This window comes from Leucoraja erinacea, chromosome 2 (genome assembly GCF_028641065.1).
Source record: "Leucoraja erinacea ecotype New England chromosome 2, Leri_hhj_1, whole genome shotgun sequence".
In the NCBI taxonomy this organism is placed as follows: Eukaryota; Metazoa; Chordata; class Chondrichthyes; order Rajiformes; family Rajidae; genus Leucoraja; species Leucoraja erinaceus.
The window spans coordinates 117,793,266-117,815,891 of NC_073378.1; the positions used below are offsets into that span (position 1 = coordinate 117,793,266).

General features: G+C 40.2%; 1 protein-coding gene across 2 annotated transcripts in view; it reads left to right on the forward strand.

The window, feature by feature from the left end:
• The window catches only part of ube3c (ubiquitin protein ligase E3C), a 139,715-nt gene that overhangs the window by 99,662 nt on the left and 17,427 nt on the right, over positions 1 to 22,626 (forward strand). For both annotated transcript variants that reach the window (XM_055664478.1, XM_055664488.1), the window contains exons 20-22: positions 9,785 to 9,997; positions 15,180 to 15,368; positions 19,954 to 20,020. In XM_055664478.1, the coding sequence (XP_055520453.1) occupies positions 9,785 to 9,997; positions 15,180 to 15,368; positions 19,954 to 20,020 (469 nt within the window). The remainder of the gene's footprint in view (positions 1 to 9,784; positions 9,998 to 15,179; positions 15,369 to 19,953; positions 20,021 to 22,626) is intronic.

Below are 22,626 nucleotides of genomic sequence, written 5' to 3' on the forward strand. Positions count from 1 at the left end.
TAGCATCTTCCCACTAATCTGCAGGAGAAGGGGAATGGGTGTTATAGAAGATTATACCAGTAAACTAGGCAGTTGCAAAGGGAAAGAATCGCTTGTACTCGCTAGAATTTAGGAGATTGAGGGGGGATCTTATAGAAACTTACAAAATTCTCAAGGGGTTGGACAGGCTAGATGCAGGAAGATTGTTCCCGATGTTGGGGAAGTCCAGGACAAGGGGTCACAGTTTAAGGATAATGGGGAACTCCTTTAGGACCGAGATGAGAAAAACATTTTTCACACAGAGAGTGGTGAATCTCTGGAATTCTCTGCCACAGAAGGTAGTTGAGGCCAGTTCATTGGCTATATTGAAGAGGAAGTTGGATGTGGCCCTTGTGGCTAAAGGGGTCAGGGGGTATGGAGAGAAGGCAGGTACAGGATACCGAGTTGGATGATCAGCCATGATCATATTGAATGGCGGTGCAGGCTCGAAGGGCCTAATGGCCTACTCCTGCACCTAATTTCTATGTTTCTATGAAAGGTCAGAAAGTTGGCGATTACAGCAGAAGCTACAGAAAACGATCTATTGACAGAAAAGGAACCCTTGAGTACTGTTAGTCAGTTATTTACCAACATGTAGGTATCCCAGTATTAAACTGCTACTTCTTCAACCAACTTGTCTTTCCGTGAAGTCCACAGTATGGTGCTTACTGTGTTTTTCATGGGTGATATAGTTTGTACTTTAATCACAGACTTTTGGTATCAACTTTTGGCATGCAAATTGTATTAATTAAATTATGTATTTTTTTTACTTTGATAAAGTTATTTCTTTTTCTTAGCCATCCGTATTCTCTATTGCCTGTTCTCTTTCTTGAGGCTCTATGTTGGCTGTACTGTGAGCCTTGCCCACAGAACCCCGCTAATTTTGTGACTGCTTACTGGTGGAAGTGTAGATTCAGAGCTTTACTTTTTATGTCAAGCATCTTATGTCATCCCCACTCAAGAACCATGGTCGCGAAGCCTTGGTGGTGCACAGATAACTGTCATCTTGTTTTCTGAGGCTGAGCCCCAAGTCATCATTGACTTGTTACCTGAATTAGGTGACAGGATGGGAGCTGAACTTCTGCAACACAAAGGCATTCTGCAATCTGACCTTGCTGTACAACACGGCCCTCCAGCAAAGGATCCCGATGAGACCCTTGAAAATGTGGACCATCTCCCATTGCTCAGGAGTTGCACCTCAGTGAAGGCAAACTCTAATAAAATTAATCAACACTTTCAGTGTGCCAGTACAGCGACTGACTGTCTGAGGGAAAGGGTAAAGAAAGATCAAGACTTCCAACCTGCTACAGCATCTATGGTCTACTGGGCAGCATTGATCCTTGCCCCACTCTGTTTTTGAGACTCGGGATACCTATTGTAGCACATCAAAGCACTAATACTGTCTCCAAATGCTCAAAGTGAATCTATCCATGTCCTTTCGAAACCTCTTCATCACTGAGGGCCCAACACTCAGCTGGTTCCATTTGGACATTTGGTTACCCAGCACCAAATTTGTGAAATTGATTGTCTGTCACAGCAAGAGATTACCAAGTAGAGGAAATTATTCAAAGATGTTCTCAAATCTTTGGAAAAAGTGACCAGCCAGTCCCTCTCGTCCCCTCCCATTTCCCTCACCACCCCCCCCCCCCCCCCCCCCAAATCTCTGTGAGATTGTAAACCAGGGATTCCCAAAGTGGATGAAGAGCATTTAGGATGACATTGAGAACTTGTAGTCCATGAATTGGATTCATGCAGAAGTAGACAATGAATGGGGCGCAGCATATGCCAAGCTATCTGCCTGCTCCACCAACAGTGACAAATCCACAAGCCTCTCATTTGGAAGCAACAGTCTGTGATCGTCAATAAAGTGAGAAGTCTTGCATCAGTCGCGGCAGAGTCCACAGCCTGACTGAAAACAAGTTACTTCAAAAGAATTTCAAGTAACTCGTGTAAAAGAGAAAAGCTATCGAAGGTTGATAGGAGAATTGGACAAAACAATTTAACAAGTACAGCACGGAAACAGGCCATCTCGACCCTTCTAGTCCGAAAGACGAAAGACGAAACATTGTGAATGTATATTGCAGAAGAACTGAAAACTCCTGGGACATTGAGAAAACAAGACCACAGTGGCGAGCAGTAGAGTTGCTCCCTTACAGCACCAGAGATCCAGTTTCGATCCTGATTACGGGCACTATCCATATGGAGTTTTGCTTTCTCCCTGTGACTGCATGGGTTTTTACCGGGTGCTCTGGTTTCCTCCCGCATTCCAAAGATGTACAGTACATCAAAAATGGTGGCAGATTAGGAAAAGGGGAGATGCAACGAGACCTGGGTGTCATGGTACACCAGTCATTGAAAGTTGGCATGCAGGTGCAGCGGGCAGTGAAGAAAGCGAATGGTATGTTAGCATTCATAGCAAAAGGATTTGATAATAGGAGCAGGGAGGTTCTACTGCAGTTGTACAGGGTAGTGGTGAGACCACACCTGGAGTATTGTGTACAGTTTTGGTCTCCAAATCTGAGGAAAGACATTCTTGCCATAGAGGGAGTGCAGAGAAGGTTCACCAGATTGATTCCTGGGATGTCGGGACTTTCATATGAAAAAAAGACTGGATAGACTTGGCTTGTACTCGCTAGAATTTAGAAGATTGAGGGGGGATCTTATAGAAACTTACAAAATTCTTAAGGGGTTGGACAGGCTAGATGCAGGAAGATTGTTCCCGATGTTGGGGAAGTCCAGGACAAGGGGTCACAGTTTAAGGATAAAGGGGAAATCCTTTAGGACCGAGATGAGAAAAACATTTTTCACATAGAGAGTGGTGAATCTCTGGAATTCTCTGCCACAGAAGGTAGTTGTGGCCAGTTCATTGGCTATATTTAAGAGGGAGTTAGATGTGGCCCTTGTGGCTAAAGGGATCAGGGGGTATGGAGAGAAGGCAGGTACAGGATACTGAGTTGGATGATCAGCCATGATCATATTGAATGGCGGTGCAGGCTTGAAGGGCCGAATGGCCTACTCCTGCACCTATTTTCTATGTTTCTAAGTAGGTAAATTGGCTTTGGTAAAACTAAATTGTCCCTAGTGTGTAGGATAGTGTTAATGTATGGGTGATCACTGGTCGGCATGGGGCGAAGGGCCTTTTTCCACGCTGTATCTCTAAAGTCTATAAAGCGATGAATGCAAAATTGAACATAAACTATTCTTTATTTGTACATGTCCTCTTGTGGAGTTCAACAACTGAAGAGTCATCAGTATTTAAAAATCTACCTGACAAGGTATTAAGAAATGTTACTGGACGGCATCTAAAAATGCGAGTTTCAGGTTTTCTTTTTGAAACTATTTTCCAAGTTTCCAAGCAGCAGAGAAATACGGGGAAGGCAATTTAACGTTGAGAGGCACTATGTGCACAATTGACGGGAATGATTAGACACAGTGTTGGTAGTAACTGACCAATCTGTGTATTGGTCAGGTGGAAATTCATTCCTAGGTGTTCTAATTATGGATAATTGGCAACGTGCAGGAAGCCAGCTCATAACATAAGGAGGAGGCCCTATCCTTGAGAAGGTAATAGCCTAATTTCCACAATTAAGCCAGTCTCTATCATGCCCAAAGTTATAATTACATACCAGGTGAAGCAGATTGTGGACGATTCAGCGACTCCAACTGGTGTATCGATGAGGTGCAGTGGGCCATTGACAGAAGTGGAATGTGTAAAAGGAACTGCAGCTGCTGATTTGCACCAAAGTAACTCAGAGTTCCTCCAGCATTTTGTTTCTATCTTCGGCAGCTGTGGAATTGTAATTTAGCTTCAAGATACAGTATGGAAACAGGACCGTTGGCCCACTTAGGCTAACGACCCTTTACATTAACACTATCCTACACAGACTAGGGACCATTTACGATTATACCAAGCCAATTAAACTACAAACTTGTACGTCTTTGAAGTGTGGGATGAAACCAGAGGACCCGGAGAAAACCCATGCGTGTCACGGGGAGAACGTTCAAACTCTGCACAGACAAGCACCAGAATTCAGGATCGAACCCGTGCTAATGTGTCACCAATAAGCTTGAAATCAGCCGCAGCTGATGGGTATGAACGGGATCAGCAATGCATCAGTATAGGACCGGGCACCAAAAGCATTTTAAACAGATCTGGATATTGATATAGTTAGAAGATTGACCCAAGCTCTGAAGACCTATATCTAACTTCTGCTTTCATGGGATTTTCATGCTAAGCAGACTGCTCGCAGCTTATAAATTTCTCATTTTGGTTTTAGTCTAATGGAATACATCAAAGGTATGATTTCAGGTGTGTTTCTTTCATTCTTTCTCCTGTCTATACAGGGAATAATCTGATCCAAGGATGCTGATTTTCTATATGTCCTTGTATTAGCATTTTTCCTTGATCTGTCTCTCTTTGTACAATTACTGCATTGTTTTAAATGCTGAATAGTATAAACAGATTGTTAACTTGGTATTATATTGTACTTTATTGTATCTGTGTATGGTATATCTGATCTGTTTGGATAGCATGCAAAACAAAGCTTTGCACTGTACCTCAACAAACATAACATTCAACCTAAAACCAGTCTGCTGAAGATTCATCACCGTGTTTTATACTGTAATACAGCATTCAGATCAATAGGGATTTCATATTTACTTTGAAATCCATCCTAAAAATCTAAAATATGCTCTTGCAAGCAAAATTAATCTCGAAAGGCTAGTTGCTTCAGGGAAACCTTGAAGGAAACTTGGGTTGAATTTTACATATTGCCAAAAGATAAACATCTCTTGCAGGGCAGCACTCCACACTGCAATGAAATTTCACCTTTGATTATGCACTTAATCCAACAAGCATCCTAAATCATGACAAGGATTACAAAACTCAGCAGAGAAGCTGAAACATGGGCCGCCCTGGTGTCAAACTTCAATAGGTGATGCTTAACTTGCTATACCATTAAGGGAGCTTCCATTAACACAACTTTGAAAAAATCTGTCATAAAGTGAGTATAAACACAATCTACAAATAAGGGATTATTCAATGATGTGACATGTTTCTCAAAATGGATAGGCACTCAATTGCAGTTTGTATTATTGATTTGTTTCCTAAAAAATATTAAATTTTGCAGCTATCAAGGTTAAAAGCATTTACATGTATTGATGTAAGAACTCATAATGAAAATCAAATGTCCAAACTATGATAGGTTGAATATGGAAACAAATGGGTGCAAGTAATATATCAAGGAAGACCTTTTATTCAAGACGTGTGGTTTATAAATATCATATAATTTTGGAATTCATTTTATCATCTCGCAGAATAGTAATTTATCTTATTTATTATTGAATACTAATCCCATTTCTTAAATTTAGTGCTTTTATGCTTTTTGGATGATGCTTGAATGTTGATCATGAAAATTACTTTTCCTTTTTTTTACTGCAATGCAGTATGTAAATAGTAATTCCTATAGGAAGGAATTGCAGTTGCTGGTTTACACTAAAGATAGACGCAAAATGCTTGAGTAAATCAGTGGGTTAGGCAGCATCTCTAGAGAAAAGGAGTAGATGATGTTTCGGGTTGGAACTGCTTCAGACTTCTGAATTCTTGTATCTCTGCATCGAGACCCAACAAAGAGTTCTCAACAGCTATCATTGTTATCAAATATCATCTTTCTTCAGTGAAGTTACTGATGCATTTGCTGTGTGATGCATTGGCAACGCGGCCCTAACCACCCATTCCAACCTCAGTGAACCCCTAACTTGCTGCACAGTTTCAAGGAATCCTCTCCACTTTCCTCAGTTTCAGCAATGATGATCAATGGAAGAAAGTCTGGACAGAGAACGCTAAACGCAAGAAATGCATTCAAGATGCAATGACAAGGTTCCTAGTGTTTCACTTACCTTAAATACCTGCTTGCTTCCTAACAGGATGTTGGGCCACCCAAAAGCATGAATGATGTATTCACAGGGGGGGGAGGGGGACCAATAAGCAGAAACAAACAATGGACATTACCTCTTGCTCACATACATATGTGATGGAGATTCTTTGAAATAAATTCCTTTTTTTTTAAAAAAGGTGTTTATGAATTTCAAGTAACAAAAGAGACATATCAGTCATAACCATCTCAAGGCATTTTGTTTATGGAATAAATTATGAATGAAAATATCAACAATTCGACAATGATTTGGAACTTTCTTGCAGAATAGGCCACAATTCTGCAAGAAAGAAATCTGGACAGGTATTTGGCATTGTATGGTAATTAAAAACCTGCCTCTTGGGTGATGGTTCATTTGGTTGACAACTAATTCCTGCAGAGCCTCCTGGCAAGATACTGGAATACACAAACAGGGGAAAGTAGATAAATTAATACAGTCTTGCTGGTTTTGTTCAAGCTGCAAGAGTTCAAAAATAATTTAATTTGTTTTTATATACTTTCCAACCAAAATTCCTGCAATAAAAAAAAATAAAAATACTTGGCTTGTATCCAGGAAACAGCTTTTTCTTACCAGGTCATCTTGAAACACTGCTACTGCTTCTGGGTCCTATGGTGACAGCAGTTTGTACAGATCTCATTATTCTCTACAGTGATGTTGTGGTTCCATGGCATCATTAATCTATACGGAAGAGAAAAAGTGGATTTGAGCAATCCATTCAATAAGATTAACCTTGAGATTACAGCATGTACTACAGATGGATTTGGAGCTCGCAGTTTCCATTGATAACTGAATAGCTGATAGCTGAAACTAAGCTGAATTACTTGAGAAAATTCACATTGGATGCAAGTGTGTACTGCTGTGTTTCGTCAATGTTGGTTAAAGCCACAGCAGTCATAAGGAAGGACACAATAGATAACTTTTCCTATTTGTGATACACATTGAAGCTCAAGATCGTATGGAGATGTATAAAATCACGAGAGAAATAGATTGGGTAGATGCATGGAGTCTCTTGCCCAATATAGGGGAATCAAGAACCAGAGGACATAGGTTTAAGGTGAAGGGGAGAAGATTTAATAGGAACCCGAGGGGTAACTTTTTCACACAAAGCGTGGTGGGGTGTATGGAACGAGCTGCCAGAGGGGGTAGTTGAGGCTGCGACTATTGCAACGCTTACGAAACAGACAGTTACGTGGATAGGACTGGTATGAAGGAATATGGGCCAAATGCAGCCAGTTGGGACGCGTAGCTGGGACATGTTGGACAGTGTGGGCAAGTTAGGCCGAAGGGCCTGTCTCCACGCTGTATAATTATGACTCTATGACTGGTATTAAATTAATTTTAACAATATTAAATTATATTAGCAAATCCATGAATATGATCATGGTAAATTAGAGGGTACATTATTCATAAAAAGAAAATTATGCTAAGTGACATCTAATTCTATTTTCACATCCAGCCAGAAAGTTTAGACTTGAAATTATGTATGATGTTTTTAATAGTAGACTGATCATGTGGTCAAACTATGAAGGTCAACCAATTGGAGAAAAAACATTTTAATTTACTCGTAATTCATCGTGTTTTGAGAATTATTGACATTTTTTTATAACGCTTTTCTACTCAAGCATATGGTGATGGGCAGTGGTTATTTCACCAGACCAATAATCTAGACCTTTAAAGTAATGTTCCAGAGATTAGAGATGAAAATCCCACTATGACAGCTGTGGAATTTAAAGAAAAAGTAAGGCATTTAATAATGGCAATCAGCTGGATTGACATCTTTTTTGCGAGTGTCTTTTAGTATTGCAAATCCCCCTATCCTTCACAGTCTGGCCAATATGTGACCCCAGACCAGTGTGGTTGATTCTTAAATGCCCTCTGAAGCGGCTTATAAATACACATAATGGTGGACAATAAATGCTTGCATTGCCAGTGAACTTGGAAAAGTGGTGGTTGTGAGACAAAGCCTGAAGTGATGGTTGATACAGTTGAGTGGGGTTTGATTGGCAGAATGGTGGAACAAGGCTCTTTCCTCCTCGAAGAGCAAACATATTCATTGAACAAATGTATAAGAATTTTAAATGAAGGTCAGTGTTTATGCACAAATCCACATATAGTTCCAATTGATAATCAAGGGAAAACGGGCATTTCGTTTATTTATTGATTCTTAGTGCCTTAAGTTCTCATTCTGCCTGGCTGCTTTTGATGCTATGATATTGTTCACATGTCTTTTCCAGATGGTGCCACCATTTACATTAATTGCACAGCACTTACTTATATTAAAATGGTTTCCTGGATAATTACTTATTTTAATTATTTTGGCACAGATTTGGGCAATAAATATCCTTGTAAAGTGTAGACCATGGAAATATATTTCATTTTATTTATCCTAATATTATTATTGTGGATTTAAGTAGATTATTATGTAGTTGGTTAAAGTTTGCATATTCAAATAAGCTTGTTTGCATTTACAATTCACATTAGAAATTGCAATAATGTAACTTGTACACTTGATTTTTTATGTGGATACAATCTAAAATAATTTAAAGTTGTATTTTAATCCATATCCAAAAGAGTGCTACACCTAAGATATATGCAAAATGCTGGATTAACTCAGCAGGACAGGCAGCATCTCTGGAGAGAAGGAATGGGTGCCATTTCGAGTCGAGACCCTTCTTCAGTTTTGACCCAAAACGTCATCCATTCCTTCTCTCCAGAGATGCTGCCTGTCCCACCACGTTACTCCACCATTTTGTGTCTATCCGGTTTAAACCAGCACCTGCAGTTCCTTCCTACACATTTCGAATATACCTAAATTGGTTTGTATTTCTCCAAAGACTAAAATTGTAGATTAGGCTGCTCTTGGTGTCTGCTATTCATGTCTGTGCATGGTGCCTGCTCCTATCCATGATATGCACTTGGCTTTGTTACTCCTTCCAACATAGCTGGTCATGACATGATACAGGAGCACAACATAGTGATACCTGGCTTCTTCCAACCATGGTACTTGTAGTGGGGAAACCATTTCATCACCATCTATTTGAACAGAACGTGCCATTGCCAAGACATCTTTTTCAAAGAGATATCTTTTCGAGCTCCCGTTTTTTTTGGAATTTCCTCTTTAGATCACACTCACATGCTTGGTCTGTAAATCCAATAAAAGTTATTTTTTCTTTGAACTTCCAAGATTGCTTATGAATCTTGCGTTTTCCTCCATTCTTATTACTGTATGTGAACACTATAAAATATAATCTCCACCTTGCTGCAGGTTATGAGAATGAGGCTTAAAACTGTGTAAATAATGCAGATTAACAGCCCATGGGAAGCTAACAGTGGATTGCGAGCAGTGTGGCAGCTCTCTCTTGAAGGATTTGTCTTGAAGATCCCTCCCGTTTTTTTCTGGATTTTGCTCTGTACGTTCTGCTTCAAAGTTAATTTTAGGGACGGGAAAGACTCCCAAATTAATTGCTGATTTAAATAAAATCCTCCACTCGGCCATCCAATTTTACGATGGCTGGTAGCAAGGTGGATTTCTTAACGTGAGCCCTGTCATGGAACACAGATATTCCTGTTTAAGTGTTTATCTAATGTCTGCAATGAAACTAGTTCAGCAAAAGGGTCAAAGTAGCACTGCTGCCAACCCCTGAAGGTGAGTGCCCTGCACCAAATAGAGAAAAGGCCCAGCAGGTCAAACAGCATGTACAGATATAGAAATAATTAACTATTTAAGTCGTGAACTCTTAACATGTCCGAATGTCTAAGATTGTAAACTTTTTCCTGTTTATTTGCTGTAATACTATTTATTACAAAAAGGATGTTTCTTTATTTATTGCAGGCCCTATACGAAAACATGTTGGTAGAGCTTCCTTTTGCCAGTTTCTTTCTGTCAAAACTCTTGGGCACCAGTGCAGATGTTGACATCCATCACCTTGCCTCACTGGATCCTGAAATGTACAAAAACCTGCTCTTTCTGAAGAGCTATGAAGGTGACGTCGAAGAACTTGGTCTCAATTTTACTGTGGTAAACAATGAACTTGGGGAGGCACAGGTAGGTTTGAGAAATGTCTCATTGGCGCTGAGCTTTGTCCACCGCTTTGGCAGAGGTTTTATGAACGTTAATAAATGTGAAATATATATGTGTGCAATATATTGCGCGCACACGCACATGCATATATATATATCTATATATCAACAATGGGCTGCATCTATGATCAACTGTAACGGCACACAATTAACTGCTATCAACTGTATTTGTGTTTTCTCATTACTGTCCCTTTCCGCTATCAGGTAATTTGAGCCCCAACCATATTATTGGGGCCCAGACAATTTTTGGTGTTCCCATACATTTTTTTAAATGTTTATCTGTTCATATGTGGGCAGCATAATGGTGCAGCTAATAGAGCTGCTTTCTCACAAGGATCTGGTTGCAACCCTGATCTTCGTTGCTGTCTGTGTGGAGATTGCCCATTCTTCCTGTGACTGCAAGAGTTTCCTTCAGATCCTGTGGTGTTCAGTTTAGTTTAGAGATACAGTGCGGAAACAGACCCTTCGGCCCACCGGGTCCACACCGACCAACGATCCCCGCTTATTAACTCTATCCTACACACAAATGGGATAATTTTTACATTTACAAAACCAATTAACCTGCATATCTGTACTTTGGAGTGTGGGAGGAAACCGACAATCTCGGAGAAAACCCAAGCAGATCACGGGGTGAACGTAGAAATTTTATACAGACAGCACCCGTAGTCAGGATCGAACCCCGGGTCTCCAGCGCTGCATTTGCTGTAAGGCAGCAACTCTACCATTGCATCACCACAAATGCAAAAAAAACTATGGTGGGTGAGTTAGCCACTGCAAATTTCCCTTAGTAGGTAGGTGAGTATTAGAATAGTAGGTGGGCGGGAAAATGTATGTCAATGATGGAGTATATTAAATGGAATTAATGTTTAATGACATGTAAATGCATAGTTGGTTGTCTGTACAAAATCAAGACAAAGGCCTGTTTTCATGTTATCTCTCTTTATGACTTGACTTTTAAGTAATTTGAAATTGACCTTTCAGTTAATATCCACACGCAGTGTTTTAAAATAAGAAGGCAAGGCTTTGGTGTTTGAGTAGACCTGTAATTATGGTGGCCTTAACATTTGATGTTTAATATTGGTAATTCAGAATGTTCAAGTGAAATTTATTGAGTAAAATATTAGTTCAAGCTAAATTTTCATTGACATTTTTTATATCATTGGAAGGAAAGCATAATTCCTAAAACAAACTTTACCTGTTGCGCTAAAAATTGAAATAAAAAGATTGCTATTCTTTAACCTGTGTAAATCATGCCACTGCTATACTCTAGAGTGACAGGAATTTTAAACCTGTATGTTAAACCTTTTTTTTTCCCCTCTATATGTTGCAATTGTATCTGCCTCTACCACCACCTTGGCCGCTCATTACATATATTCATGAATTTTGAGCTGCCAGACTTGCCTTTGCCTCAACCATGTTTCCATCATTGCAACAATATCAAAGTCCCATGTGCTGATCCACACTTCTCTAGTTTAACTACTGCTCATCCAACTGACCCTTTAATGCTCCATTTCCAATATCTGCCTACTACTTCTACTGGACTAGCCTGTTTTATTTTCTACTTGCTGCATTATCATTCTAGCTGCCACCCTCTCCCTGAAAGGATGTTGCTGGTCCTCCAGTCCATGTGGAACTCGTCCTTGTGTAGGTCTCCCCTGCTCCAAATCCCAATGATCGAAAATCTGTAGTCTTCCCTCCTTGCTCTTTCGTCAAACATTCTTCTGCTATTTTCCATACAACCTCACAGATCCTGCATATCAACTTCAACCCAATTCCCTGAATTCCTTTTGCAGAGCCCTTTCACTTCTCACTGATTTTATTAGTAGCAAAAAGGATTCCGACCTCTGGTTGCTTAATCTCCCTTTTTATAATGTTCTGTATACATCCTTTGATCCTGATACATGGGAGGCAGTACACCTAGTGCATTCCAATTATAAAAGGACACAAAGTGCCGGAGTAACTCAGCAGAAGAAAGACACAAAAAGCTGGAGTTACCCAGCGGGTCAGACGGCATCTCTTCAGACTGAAGAAGGGTCTCAACCCGGAACATCACCTATTCCAGTTCCCCTGAGATACTGCCTAACCCACTGAGTTACTCCAGCACTATGTGTTCTTATGTGTATTAACCAGCATCTGCAATTGTTTGTTTCTACATTCTAATTAGAAACGAGTGATGGCATTAAAAATATTTTTTCTTTGGTTAAATCTCTGGTTCAATTCTCTATCGCATTGTAGTGTGCCTTCTCAATAACAGTCCTTCAGTTGCCTTGCAAATTATTTTCTCTTCTGTTTAAACACCATACCAGAGCCATTTCTCCTCTAGGAATAGCAGCCTCACATGAACTATTCCAGTAAATCACATTCATTCTTGAAAATGTATACTTGTGTAACAAGATTGGACTTTTTTTTGTACCCTGGCTGGGGATGAGCTAACTGATCTATGTTTGAACAAATCGAGAAAACCCGTCAACTCTAAAAATATCTGCATTCAATTTTTAATTATACTGCTCCATTGAGCCAAGGGTTAATTTCTATCAAGAATGATGGTCCAGTTGTCCACCCGATGTATTGTTTAAATAATTGATTGTTATTATTCTGTAAAATATATGGAGAGAGCAGGCTTTGAGATGGAAATTAACTATAAAAACATATTTGAAGGCTGAATGGCCTGCTAATTTTTATCTTTATGGCACTGAAAATAATTCTGATTAATGTAATTCAAAGTTAATTTGGCTTGTGGTGAGGTTCCTTTTTTCCACATATGTTTGCAACCTCAAATGGATAAACATCTCTTCATGCATAAATATTGAAATTTGTGGTCAACATGGTAAATTGAGTACAGATTTCCATATTTGTATAATCCTATTCATATTGTCACTAACCTTTTGAAAATATATCCAAATTAAGATATGTCTTGCAGCAATGAGAGGTATTTGTATTCAAGGGGGAAATTGTGAGGTTGCTTTAATAAGGACCATAGATGGTAAGCTGCGGGCGGGGTGAAAAGCATCTCTCAGACAGAACTTAATGTTGCAGAAAGTCTAGAAAAATATAGAAAATGTAGGAACAGAATGTGAAAAAGAAACTAGCACAGCAGAATGGGTATAAGGAAAAATTACAGGCAAGTTAAATCATAGAAGATCCAATTATGCTTTTAAAGTGAACAAGGGGATAACTCGGGAAAGAATAAGGGTCTGAAAAGGTAACCAAAATGTGAAGGCGAAGATAGGGATCAGTTATTGAAAAAATTGTAGTTTCTTCACAGAAGAGGGGATGATTCTGATTTTACACTTAATCAATAAATGTGAATTACTGTATAAACAGAAAAGATTTAGCAGATCAGTGTATTTGTAACCAAATCCAGATGAAATGCTCAGTCAAATAAAAGAAGCAGGGTGGCATATTATGGAGGCATCGAGTACAATGTTTCTATTCTTCCTGGTTTTTAATGATGCCAAGGGAATTGGAGAGTTACCAGCATCGTGTCACTATTTTAATGACGGGAAAGGAAATATTTACAGGAAAGTTGGTTCATCTTTGGCAAATAATTTGAATCAATTCTAGGGGGCCAAAGAGGCAAATCTATCAAGGACATTACAAATAGATTTGTTCAGGAAATGTGTCTGGCTAACATAATTTCATGTACAAATCTATTCAGAATGTCCTGGATTTAATTTGTTTTAAGCAAAAAAAGAATAAAGATGAGGACAGTGCCTTTGATATACCTGACATGGATTCTGATGAGGCTAAACTGGCTGGCTAGTCAAGAATGTGAGTGACCATGAAATCCAAGTGAGTGCCAAATTGCATCTGAAATTGGCTCAGTGGCAGGAAACGAAGGGTTTCTTCAGACCTTGCCATTGGTTGGTATGTGTTTTCTGTGACAGGAAGGCTGTCACCAGTGGGGTAAGATATCGTACTTGATCTCTTGCATTTAAAAAAAAATATTAGGCTTAAAGGCAGGGGACATAAAGAAAATGTTTTTACGAGGCAATAATCGGCCATGTAGATGTTCCGTAAGGAAGACCTTTCTTTGAGTGCAGGATGGAGGAGATGGTCGGATCAGTTGGGCAGAGGTGGCACGTGAAATGTAATCCTGAGAAGTATGGGATAATCTATCCAGGAGTGAAACAAGATGAGAGAATATAGAAGTGGATGGCTGTTGTGTGTGTGGAACAAAGGCACTTTGACGTGTATGTTTACGGATCTTGAACATAGCAGAGCATATGCTCAACGTGAAATATTTCTCAAACGTGATTTTTAAAAGGGAATGTTATCTTGTATATGATGACATGCAAAATATTACAGGGATCTATTGCAAGAACAGTAGACGGCATCAGTTAGATCAAACACATTGTAAGTACTCCTTATTGGTCCACTCACTATTTCACAGGTACGATGTGATTAATTTCATTGCAGCGTGCAGGTTAAATATACAAGAATGTTGCCAGGAATAAAAATGTATAGCCAAGAGGAAAGTTTGAAAAAAGCTGGGTTTATTTTGCTTGGAACTGGTGACAGAATGAAGGATTAGTTGACGTGTGTAAAATTACATGATGGCACAGACAAAGTAAATAAGAAAATGTTTTCCATGCATAGAGGACAAATCCATATATGATGCATTTATAATAATTGATGATAGAAGGCTGAGGAGGAGATGACAAAATAAATCTTTGATGAGTGATAGCGCTCCGGAATCACAGCTTGAAATGGTAGAGGCAGGAACTCTTATATTGGATGTTTACTTAAAGACCTGTAACAGGTCTGACAGTTTAAAACAGATGAAACCAATGTAGTGGGTGAATAGCACACATAATAAATTATCCTATTTCTTTATCCAACTAGAACTTCCATGCTATAAAAAAACAGTATTGTTACGCTGTATAACTTGTTCTTTGACACTAAATACATTTCTGCCACTTTTATGACGATAGATGTTCTTACAAGGCTTTGGTACAGAAAAGCCAATTACAGAGAATCGTGATTGGAAATATCAATTTTACATTTAAAACACAAGCTTCATAAACATTTGCTGAAGGAGAAAAGATATTCCCAAACTAGAAGGCAAATGAAATGTAGTACAGCACTTGGATACTGAATGCTAAAATATTTCTCCATAATTCTAACTGTGATCCTTTTGCATGCAGGTGGTGGAACTGAAACTAGGTGGAAAGGATATTCCTGTGAACAGTGCCAACAGGATAGCTTACATCCATCTCGTTGCTGACTACAGGCTTAACAAGCAGATTCGACCACACTGCCTTGCATTCAGACAGGGTGTGGCAAATGTTGTGAACTTGGAGTGGCTGAGGATGTTTGACCAACAAGAGCTTCAGGTAAACCATACTTGACCTTCCTATCATTTATTTTTGCCTGCACCATGAGAAAGAACTTCAGGTAAACCCTACTTGACCATGTATATCATTTATTTCTGCCTGAACTATGAGAAATCTTTCTTGGTATCTGATAGAAGAAACTTAGTGTATTTTTCTATCATTTTAGAATGAGAGACTGGGCTATCGGGAGAAGTTAGGCATGCTAGAATGTTATCCCATGGAGTGGAGGAGACTGAGGGTTGAGCTAATAGAGGTGTATACAATTATGAGGGGCATAGATCTGATGTTGTGAGATCAAGAAATAGAGGCCATAGGTTTAAGGTGAGAGGGGAAAAAATTAATAGGACCTGGGGGGCAGCTCTCTCATGCAAGAGGGTGATCATCCATATGTGGAACAAGCTGCATGGGGAAGTAGTTGAGGCATGTGCAATAACAACATGTAAAACATCTGGATAGATACATGGGTTGGTCAAATATGGGCAAATAGGAATAGCTTAGATACACATTATAGTCAGCATGGACGAGCTAGACCAAAGTCTTTGTTTCCATACTCTGTGACACTATGAAATCTCAATGAAAATTAAATAATTTTTAAAAAATCATCTTGATACAAACTTCATAATTTCTAGAACATGTTATTTTTATGGGAATAAATGAATGTCCGTTTTACCATAGGTACATCTTTTCATCACGGGTTGGACAAAAATTATTACAATGCACAGATTCAGAATTGCTTTATTGACATCTGATTTAATTGTTTCTTAAGACTGATGCAAGGTTTCTTCTGCTACAGTTGTTTTTCTAATTTAATGAATGATATTCAAACATTGTATTCAAATGTCAGTTTCTGAGCAATATTCAGCATAAAATAGCATTGAATGATAATGTTAATCAATTCCTAGAAACTATTTACAGGGCAGAGATGGTAGAAAATGAAAGCTATGAAATGAATAAGGAAACATTTTCTGAGTGGCAAAAGTGTCAGGTAACCCAAATGAACAAGATAGGCAAAAGGAGCAGTGGTAGAGAAGCCAAAGATGTTTTATTTTACCGGGTGAATTGTGGTTTTTACTGCCCTGCTCGAGTGGTTGAAAGAAGCAGATTCAGCACTTGCAAACGGAAATTGGACAAACTATTTGAATGGTAAAACAAAATAAAAGCTGGTTGAAAAGAACGGGGAAGTAGGAGTGACTGGATAGCATGACTTAATGAGACATGGTTAAATTAAAGGACTCCCTGGGGACAAATGATGAAAAGAAGGCTCTTTCTCAACCAGTTTGAAAGTGAGTAATTTAATGTACAGTTTGAAAGATACAAAGGCAGAGTTAGATGTTGTGAATGTGGAAAATAAAGTAAATGGTATGATGGAAGGCAATAAATAGATATATTCCATTGGGGGGAAAAATACTTGGGATCTATGGCTAACTGAGAATTTAAGATGGTATCAGATTAAAAGGATGGGTGTACAGAAGTTTGCGAAGATTTTGGAAACCAGTGAAGAATAACTGAGAGGTCAATAAGCCTATATGAGGGATAAAAGAGTGAAAGTTATTATAATAATATAAGTATTATAAGAAGATACTGCCACTAGGGAATTCATAAAAGAGAAGAGGGAAATGCAGACCCTGTTACAAACATGTTATATCTGTCCTCTTGAAACAATGCACCAAAAGAACCCATAGACGAAACTCCAGGGGCGAGAGATAGGGAGAATTATTAAACCATTACTATATTAAGGGACAAAGGCCCTTGGACATGATGACTTGCATCCTAGAGGTTTAAAAGAAGAGACTGCAGAAACTGTGGATGCTTGTGACGTTCCAGCAGATTGGAAACTAAATATACTTCCCTGTTGACGAAAGTAGTGAGATAGAAAGCATTATATTGCATAATCCGGTTAGTGTTTAACATCTATAATAGGTAGAGACAAGTTGGGTTGAAGAGCCTGTTTCCGGCCAGTATTTGGACTTCCAAAAGGAATTCAATAAGTTGCCAGGGAAATCTACTGCCGATGCTAATAGTTAATGGTATTGGTGGCAATATATTGGCATGGAGAGAGGAATGGCGAACAGAGGAGAGATTTGGGATAAATGGTTCATTTTCAGGTCGGAAGGCTGGAATTAGTGTGATGCCTCAGATTTCAAGCTGATGCCTCTACAATTTACCATCCATGTTAGTATTCTTAGATAGCACTTCAGGATCAATGATGACCATTGCAATTTTGTTGATTCTGAGGTGGCAATGAGGCCACCGTAGGGATTGCAAACTATTCCAAAGATGGGGCAGTTGATAGTTTGTTGGATGGCCATATGGCTAGTACATGAAGGCTTGCATGTCATCTTGGAGTAAATATGGCTAGTTTGACATGAAGGCTTGCAGGTGTCATGCTTGGAGTTTCCAATGACCCAGATATACCATGCATGTCAGAGAAACATTTCTGTTTGAGGAGCAGTTTTTGGCAATTGAGGATTATTATAGGTTCGAGCCCCGCTAATAAAGAGGAAGAAGATTAGACTTTTTGCCTTCCATCTAGGGAATCCGCAGTGGTGGATCCTCAAGGCTGTATGTAGAGAGTGTTGACAATAATTGTTATATTTACCATCTGAATTTGCAGCTAACAATGAAAGGAGTTCTTACTTACACTTACAGCAGGATAAGAGGTTTGTAAGCACAGTACTCTAGATAACATGACAAATAAAAATCAAAGTTCAGAAAATAAAAATCCCAGTGCAACCACGATAGTTTAGTTGGAGTTTGTTGTGTACTATAGCTTGATAGCTGTTGGGAAGAAGCTGTTTCTTACCCCAATGCCGAGTTTTCAGATTCCTGTACTTTTTAATCGATAGCAGGAGTGAAATAGGAACGTGGCCAGGGTGATGTGGGTCCTTGATGATGCTGGCCGCCTTTTTGAGACAGTGCCTTCCATAGATCTCTTCGATGGTGGGGAGTTCTGTACGCATGATGGACCGGGCAGTGTCCACCCCTTTTTGTAATCTCCTACATTCCTGGGCATTTGCGTTGGCAGACCAGGCCATGATGCAATCTGTCAGTATGCTCTCCACTGTACACCTTGTTGAAGTTCAGGAGAACATTTGTCGACATACCCAATTTCCTTCATCTTCTATGGAAGTAGCCACGCTGTTTGCTTCCTTTGTGATTCGATGCGCTGGGTCCAGGACAGATCTTCAGAGATATACATGCCTAGAACCTTGAATTTGTTGACTCTCACCACCACCGACCCACCAATAAAGACATGTGGATCCCCTGCCTACCACTTCTAACGGCAACAATCAGCTCCTTGACTTTACTGACGTTGAGAGCAAAGTTGTTGAGACGATCGATCTCCCTCGTATACTCATTATCTGCAATTCATCCAACCATGGTGATATCATCAGCAAATTTAAAGATGGAGTTAGAACTGTGTCCGGCAGCACAGTCCTCATGAGTCTAGAGTGAGTAGAGCAGGGGACTGAGCACGCAGCCATGAGGTGTCCCTGTCTTAATGGTTATCAAGGAGGAAGTGTTGTTGCCAATCGCAACCATTGTGTTCTGTTGATGAGGAAGTCGAGGATCCAGTTGCAAAGGGATGCACAGAGACAAAGTTCCCTGAGCTTGGTAACATGTTTGGGGTGGGATGACAGTGTTGAATACCGAGCTGTAATCTATTATCAACAGTCTGATGTATGTTTTTATTGTCCAAGTGGTCCAGTACAGACTGGAGAGCCAACGAGATTGCACCCCAGTTGAGCTATTGTGGCGGTTAGCAAATTATAGCGGGTCCAGTTTCTTGCTGAGGTAATAGTTGATATGCGCCATAATCAACCTCCCTAAGCACCATGGAGATTAGTGCCACCGGTCAGTAGTTATGGAGGCATGTCACCTTCTTGCACAGTTATTATTGATGCCCTTTAAAAGCAGGTTTTATCTGGCTGGTTTACTTTTTTTATCTTGCTGTATCCTTGACAACTTTCCTCACTATCCAAAACACCGCCCACTTTTGTTTCATCTACAAACTTGCTAATCAGCTCAGCTACATTTTCGCCAAGTCGTCATATATTAATCACAAACTTCCCAGCACAGATCCCTGAGGAACATTACTGATCACACACTGTCAGAATAACACCCTGCAATTATTACCCTCAGGATTCAAAATTGGCTTGTAAAAAAAACCAATCTATAACTCTTCACTCCCACTGACTTTCTGGATCAGCCGACCTCAAGTGACCTTGTCAAATACTTTATGAAAGCCCATAATGCTTAAAGTGCATTTTTCTGCACCCATGTACCAAAGTTAGAGACTTCGGCAGGAGGTGGGGGACTCTATATTTGTAAAATACTCACAGCATGAAAAATGCTTGGAGTTGACAGGATATCTTAAAATGATAACAAAAGAAATAGAGGGAGAAAGGAGAATTATGGAATTAAGTTTACACTGTAATGTAATGTTTGCAGTATATTATTACCGATTGTTTTTCCTTCAAAATTGCAAAAGAATGAAAAGCCTAATGAGTATGACAACACTATTAAATTTGGAAAGTTTTTAAACCATTTCTTTAATCCTTCGTTTTTTGTTTCCTGCCACTAGGTTTTGATATCTGGAGCGCAAATACCAATCGACTTGGAGGACCTGAAAAATTTCACCAACTATTCAGGTATGACTTATTTTTAATGTGGTCCATGGGTTCTTGATTTTTGTATTGTTTGTAATGAATCAAACAATATCAAGCCTGGGATGCATAAAAGAAGCAAATGTGACGCTTAAAAGAAATGTATGGTTTTTATAAAACTTTGTGCTTGAAGCTTTTATATGGAAGATGCTTGTTGGGAAGATAAAAGTAATGCAAGCTAATGTTTTTACCCACTCCATAGAGGATTGTCTTCTCCTGCCAGAATCTCTAACACTGGCACGTGACAAACAAATGCACATTTTTACATGTTCTCTGACACATGGTTCCACATCTCCATGTCCTCTTCAAGCAAGATATGAGGAAGATAGTTGTTAAAGCTAGACTTTGGACATGTAGCGTGGAAACAGGCCCTTCGGCCCACTGAGTCTGTGCCCACCTGCGATTACCCTGTACACTAGTACTACTGAGTTGGATGATCAGCCATGATCATATTGAATGGCGGTGCAGGCTCGAAGAGCCGAATGTCCTACTCCTGCACCTATTTTCTATGTTTCTATCCTACACACAAAGGACACTTTACAGAGGGAAATTAATCTGCACGTCTTTGGAATGTGGGAGGAAACTAGCGCACCCAGAGAAAACCAATGCAGTCACAAGGATAGATATAGATATAGATATGCTATTTATTGCCACTATACATGTACAGTGAAACTGAAAGCTGCTCGTACTCAGTGCATACATACAATTTAGCACAAAAAACAAGAAACAGAAAAAACAAAAAACAGAAGGGAGATGGGGGGTGGGATAGGTGCACAAATTCTGCGGCGCTACATACATATATACATATATACAGATGGAAGTCCGTGTTGGGCGGTGTAGTCAGTGCATGTGTGAATTTGAATTTATAGTAGATATAATTCTCGGAAAGCAACTATTCCTGAGTCTGTTTGTCCTGGATTTGATGCACCTATAGCGCCTTCCAGAGGGCAGCAGGTCGAACAGTCCAAACGCAGGATGGGAGCTGTCTTTGATGATCTTCTTTGCCCTGCTAAGGCAGCGGGAGGTGTAGATGTCCATCAGGGAGGGGAGAGGGCAACCAATGATCCTCTGCGGAGAATGTACACACTCCATGCAGATAGCACCTGTAGTCAGGATCGAACCTGGGTCTCTGGCGCTGTAAAGCAGCAATGCTACACTGTGCCGTCCCTCAGCACAGAAGGCTGTGGTATTTTTTTTCTGGGTGACCCTTGATTGCTGAGCATATTCAGCTTGGTATGGGTAAGTCTTGGTCGTGCTTGGTTTGGTCCAGTCCGACTAGACAGTATTCTGAATGAATTATATGTGAGCCACATTTGCACAAATTTGGACTCGTGGAATGGGACTTCTGATTATATGAATACGAGGTCTAAATTGTTCTGGATCAATGTGGCAATAGTAATGCACAAATCATGAGCATTTAAAGAAAAAGGAGAATGGTGGGCTGGGCATTTCATGACTTGAAGTCATTTTTCTCCCTAGGGATGGGTACAAGGTTGGGAACACTTGGAGAGTGAGACACAATAAAGTAATTTGTTGTTGATATTACCAACAGTGCAACATATATATGAAGGAATACAGTGAACCATATACAGGTGCACAACCTTTTATCCGAAATTCCGGAAACGGAAAAGCTCAGAATATCGGACATTTTTGGTCCTGGAAAAAAGGGAGGGTATATTGCCCGGGAGAGTAGGAATCTCTAGACCTAGTACAGTGAGCTTCCACCGAGGGTCGCCCGGAGAGGTTCCGCGCTCACCTCTCCGGGTGACCCTGGGTGGACATTCACTGAACTAGGTCTAGGGATTCACAAAAATGCTGGAGAAACTCCGCGGGTGTAGCAGCATCTATGGAGCGAAGGAAATAGGTAACGCTTCGGGCCGAAACCCTTCCTCAGACTGCCCTATCAGTCCCCCCTATCAGTCTGAGGAAGGGTTTCGGCAAAGGGAGGGGAGAGAAGGGAAAAGAAAGAGGAAGGATCTGCCGGACATGCTGTGTGTGTGTGTGTGTTTGTTTGTTTGGCGGAGTCTGAGGGGAGAAGGAGAGAAGGGAGAGAAGAAGGGAAGGGAGGGAGGGAGAGGTCCAGCGGCGGGAACGGATGCCTGGGTCCGGGTGTCAGCTGAGGCCAAGGTTTGTAAACGTTGCTGCAACCCCCGGCCCGGCCCACCATGTATTGTTCACCGTGTCTTCCTGGAGAGAGGGGGGAATAGGTGACCAAAGATCTTTGTAGGTGACATTTTGGGTCGAGACCCCTCTTCTGACTGACTCAGGGGAAAGAGGAGCAAGAGCTATGGACGGTACTAAGGACAAGTGAATGGAAGATATGCCGAAATCTCCCGTTTCCCTTTCCCTTGACTATCAGTCTGAAGAAGGGTCTCGACCCGAAATATCTATCAACGCCACTCTATGAACGTTGCTTTCGTCCGTCTGTCCACGCTTACGCTCGCTCTTGGTGCCGGCGCTTCTCCCCTCATGGCAGCTATTGAAAAAGTCGACCCGAAATATCACCTATTTCCTCCTATTATCACGTATTCCTCATCAGAGATGCAGCCTGATCCGCTGATTTACTCCTGCCTTTTGTGTCTGTCTTCGGT